The sequence below is a fragment of the Pseudochaenichthys georgianus genome, chromosome 16, assembly GCF_902827115.2.
Source record: "Pseudochaenichthys georgianus chromosome 16, fPseGeo1.2, whole genome shotgun sequence".
NCBI classification, from domain to species: domain Eukaryota; kingdom Metazoa; phylum Chordata; class Actinopteri; order Perciformes; family Channichthyidae; genus Pseudochaenichthys; species Pseudochaenichthys georgianus.
Window position 1 is genome coordinate 30,121,388 of NC_047518.2, and position 14,836 is coordinate 30,136,223.

At 41.6% G+C, this 14,836-nt stretch overlaps 2 protein-coding genes across 2 annotated transcripts in view; one reads left to right on the top strand and one right to left on the bottom strand.

Moving 5' to 3' along the window:
* Window positions 1-14,836, top strand: part of isoc2 (isochorismatase domain containing 2) — a 136,994-nt gene that overhangs the window by 64,684 nt on the left and 57,474 nt on the right. The window lies entirely within an intron of this gene.
* On the bottom strand, window positions 2,267-8,524 carry cacng6b (calcium channel, voltage-dependent, gamma subunit 6b). The gene is made up of 4 exons (XM_034101770.2): window positions 8,127-8,524; window positions 5,409-5,483; window positions 3,970-4,107; window positions 2,267-3,821 (listed from the first exon to the last, which is right to left on the bottom strand). Exons 1-4 carry the CDS (start codon window positions 8,491-8,493, stop codon window positions 3,601-3,603), a joined length of 801 nt encoding a protein of 266 aa, XP_033957661.1. The 5' UTR covers window positions 8,494-8,524; the 3' UTR covers window positions 2,267-3,600.

Sequence of the window (14,836 nt, forward strand, 5' to 3'; positions counted from 1 at the left end):
TTTAGTTAAAATAGCAATAGCAAACTTTAGAGCATTTACTATCATTAAAAGTTAAATGAATGTGTTTATTTTACTCAACATTGCTGATCTTCATTGTACAGAATAATACCTGTGCAGTCTGACACTAGAGGATTATCTTTCACATTTGTGTTGCTGAAAGTTTCTCTACTCACCAAATGAAGACATGTCCATAGCCATTGGTAAGTCTTTGGTAGCCAATCGTGATCCGAAATGCAACCGGATCAAGCGTGATGTAAACACTTGAAACCCCACATGCACCTATTCTGAGCATAGACTCTACAATGTGTCCTGTACTTAAATATTGAAATACAATATTGTCGTGATTCATAAGTTGAGATAGTCATCTTAGTTCAATCCAGAAAATATATAGTTGTCTCAAACATGTCTACAGAGAATTTCTCAGTCAAGAAGTATAGGGACAAATTATGCTACACTTAAAGTATGAGAAAGAAAGAAACAATACTGTACTAAAGTTCAGTACTTGATAAAGTGCATTCAGGCACTTCTCACCACTATTTTGTCTTAAGTGGACAAATCATAGCTCTAAGTTACTCATGCTCAAGGTCTCTTAGCAATCTTTGATGTGTTGTGATCCTAAAAAGAATGTGACCTTTGTTGTCAGACCTGTATAATATTTGCAAATAAATGGGAAGCACCAGATGGGCTGTATGTAAAATATGATAATGAGAAAAGCATCTCAAATTAATTCATAGCATTTTCCTATGACTACCTAAGCACATATTGTTCTTACTGATAGGCCATCTGGTACCTCATGCATGTTTTTGTATGAACAATTATGAAGTACTGTGAAGGTGTGCTTCTGGCTGTTCGTATTAACTGTTGGTAGTAATACTTACAAATAGCAATGCACCAATTGTAAGATAAACCACTGACTTATGTCCCATAAATCCCACATAATAGTTGTCCATGACAAGTGACGTAGTTGTCTATAAAAAGCGACAACATTTACCATGGATGAGGTCAGGGTGGATAGGTGGGTTTTAAAGGACAACACTTTCACCCAGGAGACCGCATTTCTTGTCCTGAGTGAAATCAAAATTAAACGTTGACTTATTTTTAAAGTAACCAAATTCCCATAATTTCTGTATTTTACTGTTTTACCCAAAACCATGATCGATTCCCATTCTTAAACCTGATCAACTTTTTTCAGTTGTCCTGTGCTCCGGGGTTGTCTAATGTTACTAAACATTAATAGGAAAATTCACTAACACAAAAAACAAAATGACTTTCCATAAGATATCATTGCACCATTTTATGACTAACCGTTGGCTTGGTACCTTCGGGTCCACTTTAGGTTTTGCTTGACCTCACAGGGTTGATCACTTGTAAGGAGGAAAGTGGGAATATTTCCAGTGTGGTTTAAGATGTGGGAGTCCCTTCAGAGACAAGAAATTGTACTTAAGATGCATTAGGGCCGAGGGAAGCAGTGTCACATCCTTGACAAGGGGCCTGAGATTCCTAGCGGTGCTCGGGACCCTGAGGATTATCTGGAGTGCCTTTCCCTGCTATTGTCATACCTACACAGTCTAGTTTTAGTCACAGTGATGCAGCCCAGCTTTAGTGAGGAAGGATGAGAGGTGGCCAAAGCAAACCCCTTTCTATCAAGAGACCCATTTACAAACATGCAGCTATTGGTTGTCCCCACTTGTCACAGAGTCTCAGTAGCACTATTAACAGCTAAATATACAACCAGGATAGTGTGTCATGTGGATTCAGTTTCTGCCCACTGAGAGTTAAATGGTTGTGTGAGTGTGTGTGCAGGTGCCTGGATGCCACTCACTCACCAGCAGATCAAGTGTTAGATATGTTAGTGGGACATCTCGGCTCTGATCGGTCTTGTGTGTGGTTGTGTGTGTGGCACAGGTGTGGGTCGAGGTGTGTGTGGAGGTAGGGTGGAGTAGTGACAGGTGGGCTCGCCTGGAGACAGCAGGGAAAGTGACGCAACAAGGTCAGGGGTGGAGAGAGAGAGAGAGAGAGAGAGAGAGAGAGAGAGAGAGAGAGAGAGAGAGAGAGAGAGAGAGAGAGAGAGAGAGAGGAAAGGCACAGGGGTATGGGGGTAGGCTGGGGGAACATAGTTGAAATTCAAGGGTAAGGTTTCCCAACCACTGCAGCGAAATGCATTGCGATGAGCTGCACTGGCCTAATTATAGAGGAGCAGGCTTGGGGGATGGTGGTGTTTGGCAGAGAGGTTAGGAGTCACTTTGAAGGGATAAAAATGGGGGAATGACAAGTTTGAGAGCGTACAAAGTGTCATGTCAGCAAACAAAAGGGAGACAATCATTTTATGTCAAATCCCTTTAATGATAAGCAAAACCGGCGCCACATAATGTACATATATATATGAGTAAAAATAAGCCTAAAACTTGTAAAATAGCATTTCTTGGTAGAGAGAAAAGTAGAGCATCCTATGACATTATTTAAAGTGTACTTATTGCATACATATTACATATAAAGTGATGGGAGACAACATTGCAAACAGAGACCATTCGTACAATATAAACACATTCATTCAGTTTATGTACAAAGTTGAGCTTATAAAGTGAGTCCATACAATTCTCTGATATACAAAAAGGTATTTTATTCACTTTTCACAGTTGCTTTCATTCAACATACATTCATACTGAAGCAGCATTCAGCAAATTGTTGAAAAAACACATAAGTTATAAATAATGGCATGAAGCCTCTTCTTTAACAAGCAGTAAGTGTATAAAAGCTTCATAGCACTTAGAATATGAACTTTTTTACAATATATCTTTTAGCAGATATGACACAAAACTATACAGTATTTTTTGCTAAGTTGATGGTTATAGATTCTGGTGGTGTGTTATGAATTTTAAACAAAATATTTATGTTGTTATTTTTATGAGACATCTGTAATTTGATCGTCATTATTTGTCATATAATCGCACTTTTGATTTACAATCTCATTCTTGTGTATTGTGTCTAACTTAAAGAATGTCCTTTCAAGAAGAGCAACATTAGTAGAGACGGTTCGATAGACAGCTTCGTCTAGCAATTATATTAATTATAACAGAAACTCTGTTTTTTCTTTTGTCGAGCCACAACAACTGTGTAGAGAAAATAAAATAAACTAATTTCAATCTAATTCATAATTGTTTTTCCTTGACAGAAATGGGCTTCCATACTTAGCATTAACGTTTAAAAAAAAGTGTTTGAGCCTTTAAAAGGTTTTTTATGATATACTTATGCTGGCAGAAAGTTGTAGTAGATATTTGTATGTGGACGTACAACTTTAGACAGGATAACAAGATGTGTGTGACACAACAAAGAGCTTAAAATTAAACCATTAAACTAAAATTGCTATGTCCAGCTATTTCTACCAAAAAACCCACTAAAACACATTTGTTTCAAATTCTGGAGGCCTTTCTAATGTGTTTCTGAATTCTCTACAAACATTTTGATTAAGACCTTGTATGACTTCTCTGACAATTTAAATGCCGAGAATAAGCAGAGTCACCGCCTTCAGAAAATGGATGTTTTCCACTCTCAAACAATACATCAAGAATACTGTGTGCACATTTTATTATCATTCAAGTGCTAGGTGACGCTATTCTTGTGTGGAAAGCATTTCTCCCAGGGGCTGAAAGGAAGAGAGAGGAGGATAAAGAGGCAACCTCCAAAAATAAGAATTCCTCCCGCGGAGCCGACGCAGGCCACAGACCAGGACAGCTCATAGTGTAAAGGTATGGAGTCATCACTGGACAGCAAGGCCAGCACGGACTGGTGGAATATCAGGACAGACAGGAGGACCAGCACACCTGCAACCAGAGAGGACGTTCAGATTACATCACACTATAACTGCGTAATATCCACAAACAACTCATAAAGACCAAATAATCATTATCTTGCCAAACATCAGTCAGGTATGGATACTTGAATGTAATACGTTAGAATGTGAGGTCCCACCTGATAGGATGAAACAGAAGGAGGCTGGCTTGAGAAAGAAGGGCACTCCTTTGCTGAGGGACATGCCGATACAGATGGAGCCCATTGCCATCATGGTCAGACTCAAAAGGGCCAAGATAGCTGCTGCTAGATTCAGCTCTGTTAAGAAAAGCAGAAAGAAAGGAATATATCGAATACTCTACAGTAGGTGAACATTTGTGAAAAGAAGTGTTGATAAAACCTGCAAATATATGCAGTGAAAACATATTCAACAAAGCCTGCAGAGGCATTGTGAAATCAGATATAACACCACCTCACAAAGTTTGATTCTACTGGGATTAAAGTTCATTTTACTTCATAATAAAAAAAACATGCATTGTGTGAATTGTGCCACTTCCCTTACTGGCTCTGTTTAAAACAGATTGTATTGGCATTACAAACCTGAACAGATGCCGATCAACATTTCCCAGCAGCCAGTGCTAGTTTCGTGTTTGTTCGCACTCGACCACACAGATATTATTATTGTATTAATGAAAACACGGCAGATACAACATGTAGGTTGTGGGTTGTTATGAAGCCAACACAAATAGGTGAGATGAATAACAGTGAACTCAACACAGCTGTCTAATCTGGTCAACCAGTTTTATGACTAATTCACATGTGTTTTTCTTAACACCCATATCAGCAAGTGTGTGATTTTTTAAATAACCTGCAGAGACTTAAATGTAGCTCGAAGGGAATCGATCCTCAGTGTGAACACATGTCATTAATGCAGTTGGATCCACTGCAGTATTTTTGAAGAGTCTCTATTGTTGGTGCCTGTCTGGCATCTAGGAGCTCACTGCCAAACAGCAACTACTAACGTCATGCCTTTGTGGGGATGTATTTAGGCACATACTGTACGCGCACACACACACACACACACACACACACACACACACACACACACACACACACGCACATACTGACACGCACACACGCTATCATGCGCAGACCGCAGGTAAATGTTTACCATGTACACCATCTCAGTTTAGCATGTCAGTATGATAACATTAGCTTATTATCACTAAATACCGTTGCTTATTGTATATCTTCTGGGTTTAACATGCAAAGCACGCCCGTTTGTTCTAACAGCATGTACCAAAAGCTCAAGTTGACTTTAAGCTCAATGTGATGCAGCTATCAAATCACAGCCAGTTGATCCTCAAATTGCACTGAAACCAGCGGCTGCCTGGACGGTAAGGTAAACACATGAATCAGTCTGAGAGCTTATGGTTGCTTAGGAAAATGGGTGGCAGCCGAAGTTAATGGGCTGAAACACGCAGAAAACACCAGCACGGTCCTCGGAGCACCCCAGTGAACGTCTTTATTGATGGAAGCTGCATTGTTACTGTGAGCGACAGCGTGCCATTCATCTGCATGTGTGACAGGAATTGCAGGGAGGAATTTAAATGTCTCACGTTTGTTAGTCGTCTTCTTGAATATGACTGCATTGTCCCCGGAGGTGAAGAACTTAAAGTAGGTGCAGTTGGTTACTGTAGGTAAAAAGAAAGATCATACACATGAGATCAGATATACACACACACACACACACACACACACACACACACACACACACACACACACACACACACACACACACACACACACACACACACACACACACACAGGCTCACATTCCTATGGATAGCTTCTGGTCTTCTGTTGTGTGCCTCCTATGCATCCATGCACTCTGTCCTTCCAGTGATTATTCCTATTTATATCCAAGTGTGGAGCATTAGCTGCAATACTCAGAGACACACACACACACACACACACACACACACACACACACACACACACACACACACACACACACACACGGCCCAGCACTGCACATATGGTGCCGCCAGAGAGGGTGAGAGACAGCAAAACACTGAGGGTGGATGGCACAGGGGAAATAGAGAGGGAGACAAGAAGAAGGGGCAGATGGAGGATAGAAATTGAGAGGCGTGGCTGCAGAAGAAGAAGAAGAAGAAGAAGAAGAAGGATTGAGGGGAAGGGGATATGTTGGGTGAGCAAATTATGAAGGGGGACGCAGGAAATATGGATAAAGGCTCAAAGCATGAGTAGTGAGGGAAGGAGGAGTGAGTTGGGGGCAGATGGAAGGGGTGGTGGGTGAAGAGGAAAAAAGAGGGGAGCCACAGATGGAGAAGGAGGTGAGGGGAGCAGGAGATGTCAAGGGGGGAGGAAACACAGAGGGGTTGGTTAATACTGCATTAGACACTCTCCCTCAGTCCCTGTCTGTCCCTCTTCCTCGTTCCCCCTCTCTATATTTAGACAAAAACTGTGAAGTAGTCAGATTCCACTTGGCTTCACAAGTGCATATTGATGACTTTCACCCACTGAATATTCATGATGTTGCTCAAGATGACCACATGCTCGTCACACATTTCTTTCACATACAAATATGTGTGTGCCTGAGCACATTTGCAACATTTTGACTGCAGCAGACACGCCATTTATCAGCTTACTGATTTTCTGTAACACATCATGCTATCACAGTCAACTGCTTTTGCTCTCGCTACCCCTGCTGAGACTGTAATCATTGAGCTGTCATGTCCCTCTCCAGCAGGCAGCAAAGACGGATAGCTGGTCTGAGATGACAGGGCCGGGCATCAGCGGGGCCGCACTTTGCTCGGGACCGAAGCCAAAGGCATGTAAACAGCGATGTGAAACAGAGAAGCAGAGATGGCAAAAACAGTTGTTTCCCTCAAAACATGACAAGCCCACGGCCATCTGCGACAGGCGGCATGGGCCAACAGTGTGGAGACGTGTGAGAAACATTGTCAGAAGCATACTGGCTGCTCTCACACACCAACAGACCGTCTGAGAGGCATAGATATATATCTGCTAGCTTAAAGCAGCCAGAGAGGCAGGACATTCTGACAGGTAAGATGAATTAGCCCTTGACGACAGCATATAAAAACAATGACACGCATCCTAATTCAAGGTGATATATGTGAATAGTATTTATGTATATGTGATCCACGAGATTTGTTTTTGTTTCTTTAGAGCTCTGCTGTGTCTCAGCAGATACCCGGAGAGAGGCAGTGATTCCTGGAGCAACCCCTATCTCCATCTCCCTTTACCAATACCTGCCTCTCTCCAGCTCCAGGCTTGCTTTTCAGACAGAAGTAGGTCATTGTGGAGATATTCAACGCACTCACCACGGTCAAGTTGAATAAAGTGCTTTTAGAAAGGAGCTGTCACAACTCTAACCATGGATGTTCGTCAACACAACAAACCTGTGGTCTGCCCCGTATCCCCTGTCTGTGCTGTGTGTACAGCAGGAGATGATTAGGTACCCAGTCGAGGGAGAAACTTGAAATCGATGCTTCATTACCCTGACAATGTTGCGAATCCCCAAGATGTTATTGTATGATCCTACCTGTACCTAGATGCTGCTTTGTGTTGTTACAATAGGATACGAATTGAAAACCGCTATACTGTGGTCCTCCTCGCACTCTGTTTCCAAGCATCGCTTTTCTTTAATGATTCAATTTGCACATTATCTGTAGGATGACCTAGATGCATATGTATGCAGGCAGCTTTACATACACAACTATCCTCCCACTATCTATTTGCAAGGTTACAGTATATGTTCGTATAAATAAAGGGAGAAATGTTTGCTACAAATCATAAGTATCTTCCTCATAAATCTGTAGATTGTATTAGGGATGGGATTAATATGAAGTGTTGCCATAGCTGTCCTTAATTCCTTATGGGCTCAGATAAAAGACCTAGAGATATAAGCATATTCCCAGAGGGCATGCACCGTATTAGTTATGCCTGCTCCCTCTGTTTTCACATCAGTGGTGATGGCAAAGAAGAATCGTGTCGATTAAATGTACATGTTGTTTCCCCTCAATGATGTCAACAGCCTGCAACCTCTAAGAAACATCCTTTGACCCTTTTACCATGAATTCACTCTTACACTGTAGCATGGAGTCAGCCTTGAGGTAGAATTGCATGGCCGGGCAATTCAGTTTGCAGAAAGGCAGACATGAGCAGACAGTCAGAGAAACAAAGTAGACACATGCCCTCCAGAAACCTCACCTGCTAACCTCCTAGACAGCACAAACAGATAAACACGAACTCTCACAGACACACAACTGCACTCCAGCCAGGGGTCTCACCTCCATTTAGTTCAGCGGGGCCGCAGAGCTCCCTGTCTGGGTCTATGTCCGCCACAAATAGGGTGCGGATGCAGCCCTTCCACAGGCCATAATATGCCATCTGGCAGGTCTGGTTGCCGCTGAAATTCTTTGGTTGTGCCAGCTCCACCCAAAACTCTGTCCCCATGCCCAACACGGTGAGGGTCACGCCAATGATAGCCACAAAGAAGACCAGCTTGATCTTTCCTTCCTGGCTGTCACTCATCTTCTGGACCCTCCTTCCCTGTCCCCTTCCACCTTTTATTCCAGCTAAACCTCCACCTTGTAAAGTCCCGGCCACCCCGATACGATCATCACCATCGGGCTGTACGATGAAGTTGGACCACATGATGATCTCAACTGGCCAGGCCCGACGAAGACAAGGGGGGAGGGGGAGGGGGGGGGGGGGGGCTTATTATAAGGGGAGCAATATAATAGATGAAAAGATGGGAGGATGGTTTAGTAGGGAGAAAACAGGAAAAGGACAAGGAGTAGGATGGAGGTGTTAAAACAATATATAAAAAATGAGGAGACACAGCTATCAACTATCCTGTGATTGATGGGTAAATTAAGCAAAAGTGGTCAGAGGGAACAAAGGATAAAAAGATAATAAGTGGACAGTAAAATGAATTAGACAGAAGGAAATATGAACAGAGCCATGAACAGTGCTACAAGGAAGTGAGGGGCAGATGAATTAAGGAAATTATAAAATGGGAGGAGACGGATGTAAAGACCAGGAGAGCCGGCGACTGTTTTCCGTCCAGTCCCCTGAAATAGAGAGATGAAACAGAAAGATGAAAGGGCAGCCAGCATATGCTTCACAAGAGCAAAATCCTTTCATCAGCAGCGTCATATTTAATTTCCAAGAGCTTTATCAGCGTCTACAGTATTCCCTCCCTAAAAGCCATATGACATGCTTCAAGCCAACAATACATAAGCCATATGGCGTTTCCCTGAAAGGCAGATTTTGTTTCTGATGAAGAAACAATTGGGCTGGATGAGCTGGTGGAGTCGGATGGTGCCGGTGTTGTGTCAAATGATGCCCCCCCGTCGTGAAATGCACCCCCTGGCTTGCCGTAAAAAGCATCCCCCAAAAAAGATGCTTCTATTAATCCCACCCTCAAGCACTTTGGAGGGTATAGTTGTAGGACTAGTCAGCTACCAATAAATGGAGCAAGTTTCATGTATGTGACACGTGTATTGTCAGAGATAGCAAGGGGTGCATATCGTGGCAACCAGGCTGTTCATAAAAAGCACCCCCCAAAATAAAAATGTTTCTATTAATCCCACCCCCAAGCACTCTATGTAAAAATAAACAATACATTGAAAAGCACAAGTAGGCTACAAGCAAAAGTATACAGACAGGACGTCACAATTAAATAAAAACTTATTAAATAAAAAATTAACTGAAAAATAAGTGACGAATGAATGCAAAATCCAGGATTCGACAACCCAACCATCAAAAAGGCAAAATGCGCGTTCCCGTGTCAAGGGGTGCATTTCATGACGGGGTGCATAATTTGACACAACACCTGTTCAAGGTGAGAGATAACAGCGCAGCGCCAGACTGGACCCCCCATCTTCTATTTTCCCAGAGCAGTTGACAACAGAGCTCTTCTCCGAGCAGGTACATATATCTCTGGCTTAGACACAGATCCATTTTGATCTGAGGGGATAATGGCTTGCCACAAATATCTCCCGTCCTGCATTACGTGTACCAGAAAACTGCCGCCATGACGGTCTTTTCAAGCATGTGTGCGTGTATGTTTTTTGTTGTTGTGTGGCACTGTAAGTAAGTCCAGGCTTGCGGAGTTGTTTCTGTTATCCCAAACTGTGAGGGAGGGGGCCATTTGGAGCAGTTTAAAACGTGAGTGACGGGGCCCAGCGATGTGGCTGCTCTGCGCAGGGAGCATGAGAGGTGATAATTCATGGCTGAACCTTCTGACAGAAAGGGGCCTGCAGTAATTAACTCTGCTGTGCAGTGCAGTGCAACAGGTCACGTAGTGGGGGCAACAGGCCTGGCCAGTTAGGGAGCAGCACCAGGAGGCCACACACAGTTGGTGGATCACTTAATTCAGGGGGTTTGCGCTGACAGCATCAGAGTTTTTATATAGGCAGCGCAGAGCGCACCACATGAACCCTCTGAGTGCGTGGACAAAATCTATTGTGTACCATACTTTTCAGAAATAAAGAGCAGTATGCAGCATACATTTAGTTTTGCTGTAAATTAAATTACAATAAAAGTCACTTATGAATTCAAACTCCGACCATCCTAGGTTATAGCTGGATTTTAGTTTCTTTCTCTGTTTTGTGAAGAGAAGATCTTTCGGTTTTCCGACTGCTGTACTGACACAACCAGACACCTTTTGTTTTAGGAACTTGTTAGAAGTCGTTTTTAGACATTGTTTGTCATTTTATAAATGAATGACTGATATACTTATTGAGAGAAATGTGTGCATATGAATTTAAAATAAATTGAAGCAGCCATACAATTATGTATATACATTTGGATTATACATTATCATACATAGACTATTTTTCAAAACAATACATTGTGTTTAACTTTATATTCAACCAAACCAAATTCTTCATATATGTAAATAAGAAAACATAAATAATATATTATATATATAATAATAAATAATGCTAATAATAACCAACTAATAATGTCAGTTGAACTTGAAAATGCCCACTCTATTTAAAAGAGTAAAATCCATCTGCTGATACTAATAAAAGCTCCATAACAATCACACAATGGATTTTTGACATCTAATTGATAGAGATATTAATCACAACTCACAATAATACAAATATGTTACCTGATCCTAATTTAAAGCGAGCACTGAGAGGGATATAATCTGTGAATATTAAGAGCTAATCTTAAAAATCCAAATGTCTTTAATGAGCCAACGCTTTGGAATAACAGCCGTGCATGTGATTACTCCCCCAGCATTAAGTGTAATAAAGAATAAGACGACAGCTGCTGACAGCCAAGTTAGTAGTTATAGAGTTACAAAGCTCGATCACATTACATCCTAATTAACCACGGGATGATCGAAGAGGTCAAAGCATGGCAGGCGAACCTACTGGAGGGATAACACACACATGTTCATGTTGTTCTAAAACATCCTAAGCAGTGTAAAGGCCTATGTGTGTGTTTTGTCAAATTTGATGATGCAACAAAAAAAAATACGGTGCACTGGCTTGGGGACAAATGGGTACATTTTCAGTGAGTAAAGTTAGGTACTCTTTCCAGAGACAGCCACAGCCCCCTGTGTGACATGTGTACATAAGAAAGCATCAACTAGAGCAAAAAGAAGAAGAAGTCTGACCTGTTTGGTGTGTGTTGTTCAGTTCAGGAGGAAGAGACGCTTGAAACTTAATAGAGGGGGAGAGTGGTGATGGGAGAGTAAGTGAGAGAGTGAGAGGGAGGTACATGAGGGTTATGGAAAGTAAGTGTAACAGGGGAGGGGGCTGTAGCCTGGTTGGTTAACACTGTTGATCACTAAATGTGTGTGTTTGCACGGCTGTTCTCCCCTCTGACTGTACCTTCCATCTCAACAGCACCCTGCACACACTCCACACATGTTTGAATGTTCAATGAATGAGCTGAGGTGCTGCAGTGTGGTCCGGTCACATGACGACAGCCATGATTAAACACATGTATCTGTGCCAGCCTCACTGTTTGTGTGAGTGTCTATTTTAGACTGCCACCTGTTAATGACATTAAGTTAGGCTGAAGGAGGAGTCTGTGTTTATACGAGAGGGGCCAGGATAGCGTTTTACAGCAACAGAAGTGTGAGGTAAGAGCAAATCTGACACAGAGAGTGAAAGTGAAACGGGGAGGGCAGCAGAGAGGGAGGGACAGAAATGGAAAAGGGAAAAAAAGTGCAGGAAAGGACAGAAGATGGGAGCATAACGTTGAGAGAGTGATATAAAGGTAAAGAAACACTAGGTGCACATATGGATAATCTTGCTGAAATGAAACACTAGAGAAGAAATAGAAAATGTGCAGGCCCATTTCATTCCTCACCGAACAAGATCCAGAGAGATTTCAGAGACTCGCCCTGGTCTTGTGGAAAGCTTTACTCGTGGCCCGGCCCTGCTTGGCTCTTCCACAGTTTAGGTTACATACGTGGCACACCGAGAGGGAGGCCAACCCCAGCGGCCAGCCACGCTCAGGGAGGGCTGGAAGGGGGAAGGGGGGAAGGGGCGAGAGGAAAAGGGGTGGCGAGGGCGGTGATGCAAAGTGAGAGTGAGTCGGGAACAGAGAGACAGAACAGGAGAACATCTGAGAAAAGGGACGAAACAGGCTGTAGGCTGTGACAGGAAAATAAACACCTACAATGTCCAAAACAAAAGACGTCCTGTTTCTTTTAGGACAGATTGTTGTTGCAGCCATAGTGCAATTTGGATGGAAAGATGGACTTTCGCAGAGAGAAAGGAGCATGCTGGTCATGACAGCCATGATACATGGATTCATCTGGGGTACAGCTATTAGTTGAACGAACATACAGTATGTGTGTCTATTCTTTAAAATGACTTTGCTTCTAATTATGCAGCATATCTCTGCTGCCCCATCATATGAGATTGATAGAAAGTGTCCACTGGCGGTCCGAGGCCATCAATAATCTACAGTATGCTGATGCTAACAATCTTGTCTCCACATCACTCAAGTGGCCCTGTCAGCAGTGCTAGTTTATGCTTGAACACACTGAAGGGCACACATGTGTGCTTATGTATGCAGCCATGCGCACACTGACCACACATGTGCACATTACAGCTGCAACTATTTATTAGTCCAACGTTGTAACATTAATGTTGACTACATGCCAGATTAAAGCACAATATGTCCAAGAATATTAGAAAATACATTTATAAACCACACTGAACAACATGGGCATGTAGATTATTTTGAGTCAATCCCACATACAGGACTCAAATGCACCAACTCTGCTGTTTAAAATAATCCCAACAATTATGCAATTTACTCCATTATAATTACGATTGTCAAAAAACCAAAGAATTCTTTTTTTCTTCAATGATAAATATATATCTGACCTGTATGGAAAGATGTACCTCTTCAAGAGAAACAAAGGGCATAGCAGCGAGCCACACACCGTTGATTTTTATGGGATGTGGTGTTACTTATAGATATAACCGGTGCTCTATTTTGTTCAAATTGTCCCAGTAACAGCAAGAGCCCATACAAGCCCCTTGAAACAATTGCAGCAAAATTGAATTTAGCCATCATTCATTTTATTTTGCATACCTGCGCTTTACTGAGACATGTGAAAATATGTTCTGTAATAAAAGGCCTTTCCATATGATTCTCAATTTCCTTTAATCTATACGCTGAATGCACACTGCCATAAGTACACAGAGTACTGCATCATCCTGCTCCAGCAATGCACTCTGCAGTGTTCTATCTTTCTGAATGAGGATCAATGGGGAGGCACTGCCTAGAATGACAATGACCACCGCTACAGTTTTACATTCCCCACTAGAGGGAGATAATGTATGTGCAATCTTCACTGCAGCATCAGGCCTGGGGAGGGCTGCTAATAACATTTAATCGGTCTTTGTTTGGCAGCCTGAACGTCCTGATCTGTTGGAGAGGCAGGGTCAGTTTTACATGTCTCCTCTGGTGGATATGGCTTCAGCAGCCTGGGAGAGCTGCTGTTTTATCTGAGCCCTGCGGGAACAACAGGGGGTGAGAGCGCGTTGCATCAGTGCACTGCTGCTGGCTTCTGTGCAGTGGGGTGCAGCGATGCACGCGGAGATGGGCAGTATAGAGCTGACACAGGACATTATTTCATGTCAGAGATTTGTTGCTTCGCTGTTACTGTTTTTCAGATACAGTCCCAAGTGGACATGGCTTATAGTTGTTGCTGATGTCCAAAACTGTGTACTCGTGTGGATTGACTTGAATATAAAGAAAAAAAACAGGAAAAAAAACTTTACCTGATTTATACGTGGGATTGGACACTGCAAGCAGCTCCAATTCATAATTATATATAATTGCATGGGTAACCATGAGTTTTATTTATTTGCGTAGGCTTGAATCAAATAAATGACATAATAATAATAATAATAATAATAATAATAATAATAATAATAATAATAATAATAATAATAATAATGGAGAAGTAGGCTATTGTGTGTACGAATATCTTTATGTAAATTATGCTGTTCTTTTTTCAATTTATTTTGTATAGCTTATATGTTATGTTACCAAATGACTACCAAACATTACAACATTGTATTACAATACTGGACAAAAGGGAAACACCTATTTTCCTTGGATTCAAGTCCGTTTTCTTTTTAATAATAATATTGTTATTAAATGTATTTGTTTCTTTATTAAAAACTCTAATTTATTTTTCAAAGGCTCCCATGCCATGTGACCCAGTGTGTCCACTGTATTGTATTACCACAGTGGACAAGTGAGACACAACCCTTTTTTATAAGATGTTAGTCAACTTTCTATTTTATATGGATATTATGCAATATTTGTTAAGTCACATTTATTTTCAATAGCTCCCATGTCATGTGACGGAATTACTCTTTTATTCTCTGTTATTTTAAGTGTTTTCTGTACTTTAAATGAATATTTTATTTTAATAAAAACAGCAATGATATTCTTTAAAATATCATTGTAAAATCAATCCAGACATCATTGATCAAAAAAG

Excerpts from the sequence above, each read along its gene's own strand:
- cacng6b (XM_034101770.2), bottom strand. The coding sequence starts at position 8,493 with ATGTGGTCCAACTTCATCGTACAGCCCGATGGTGATGATCGTATCGGG. Across the intron at positions 5,484-8,126 it reads CCCCGCTGAACTAAATGGAG|TAACCAACTGCACCTACTTT; the intron begins GTGAGACCCCTG and ends TTTTACCTACAG. Across the intron at positions 4,108-5,408 it reads CAAGAAGACGACTAACAAAC|AGCTGAATCTAGCAGCAGCT; the intron begins GTGAGACATTTA and ends TTTTCTTAACAG.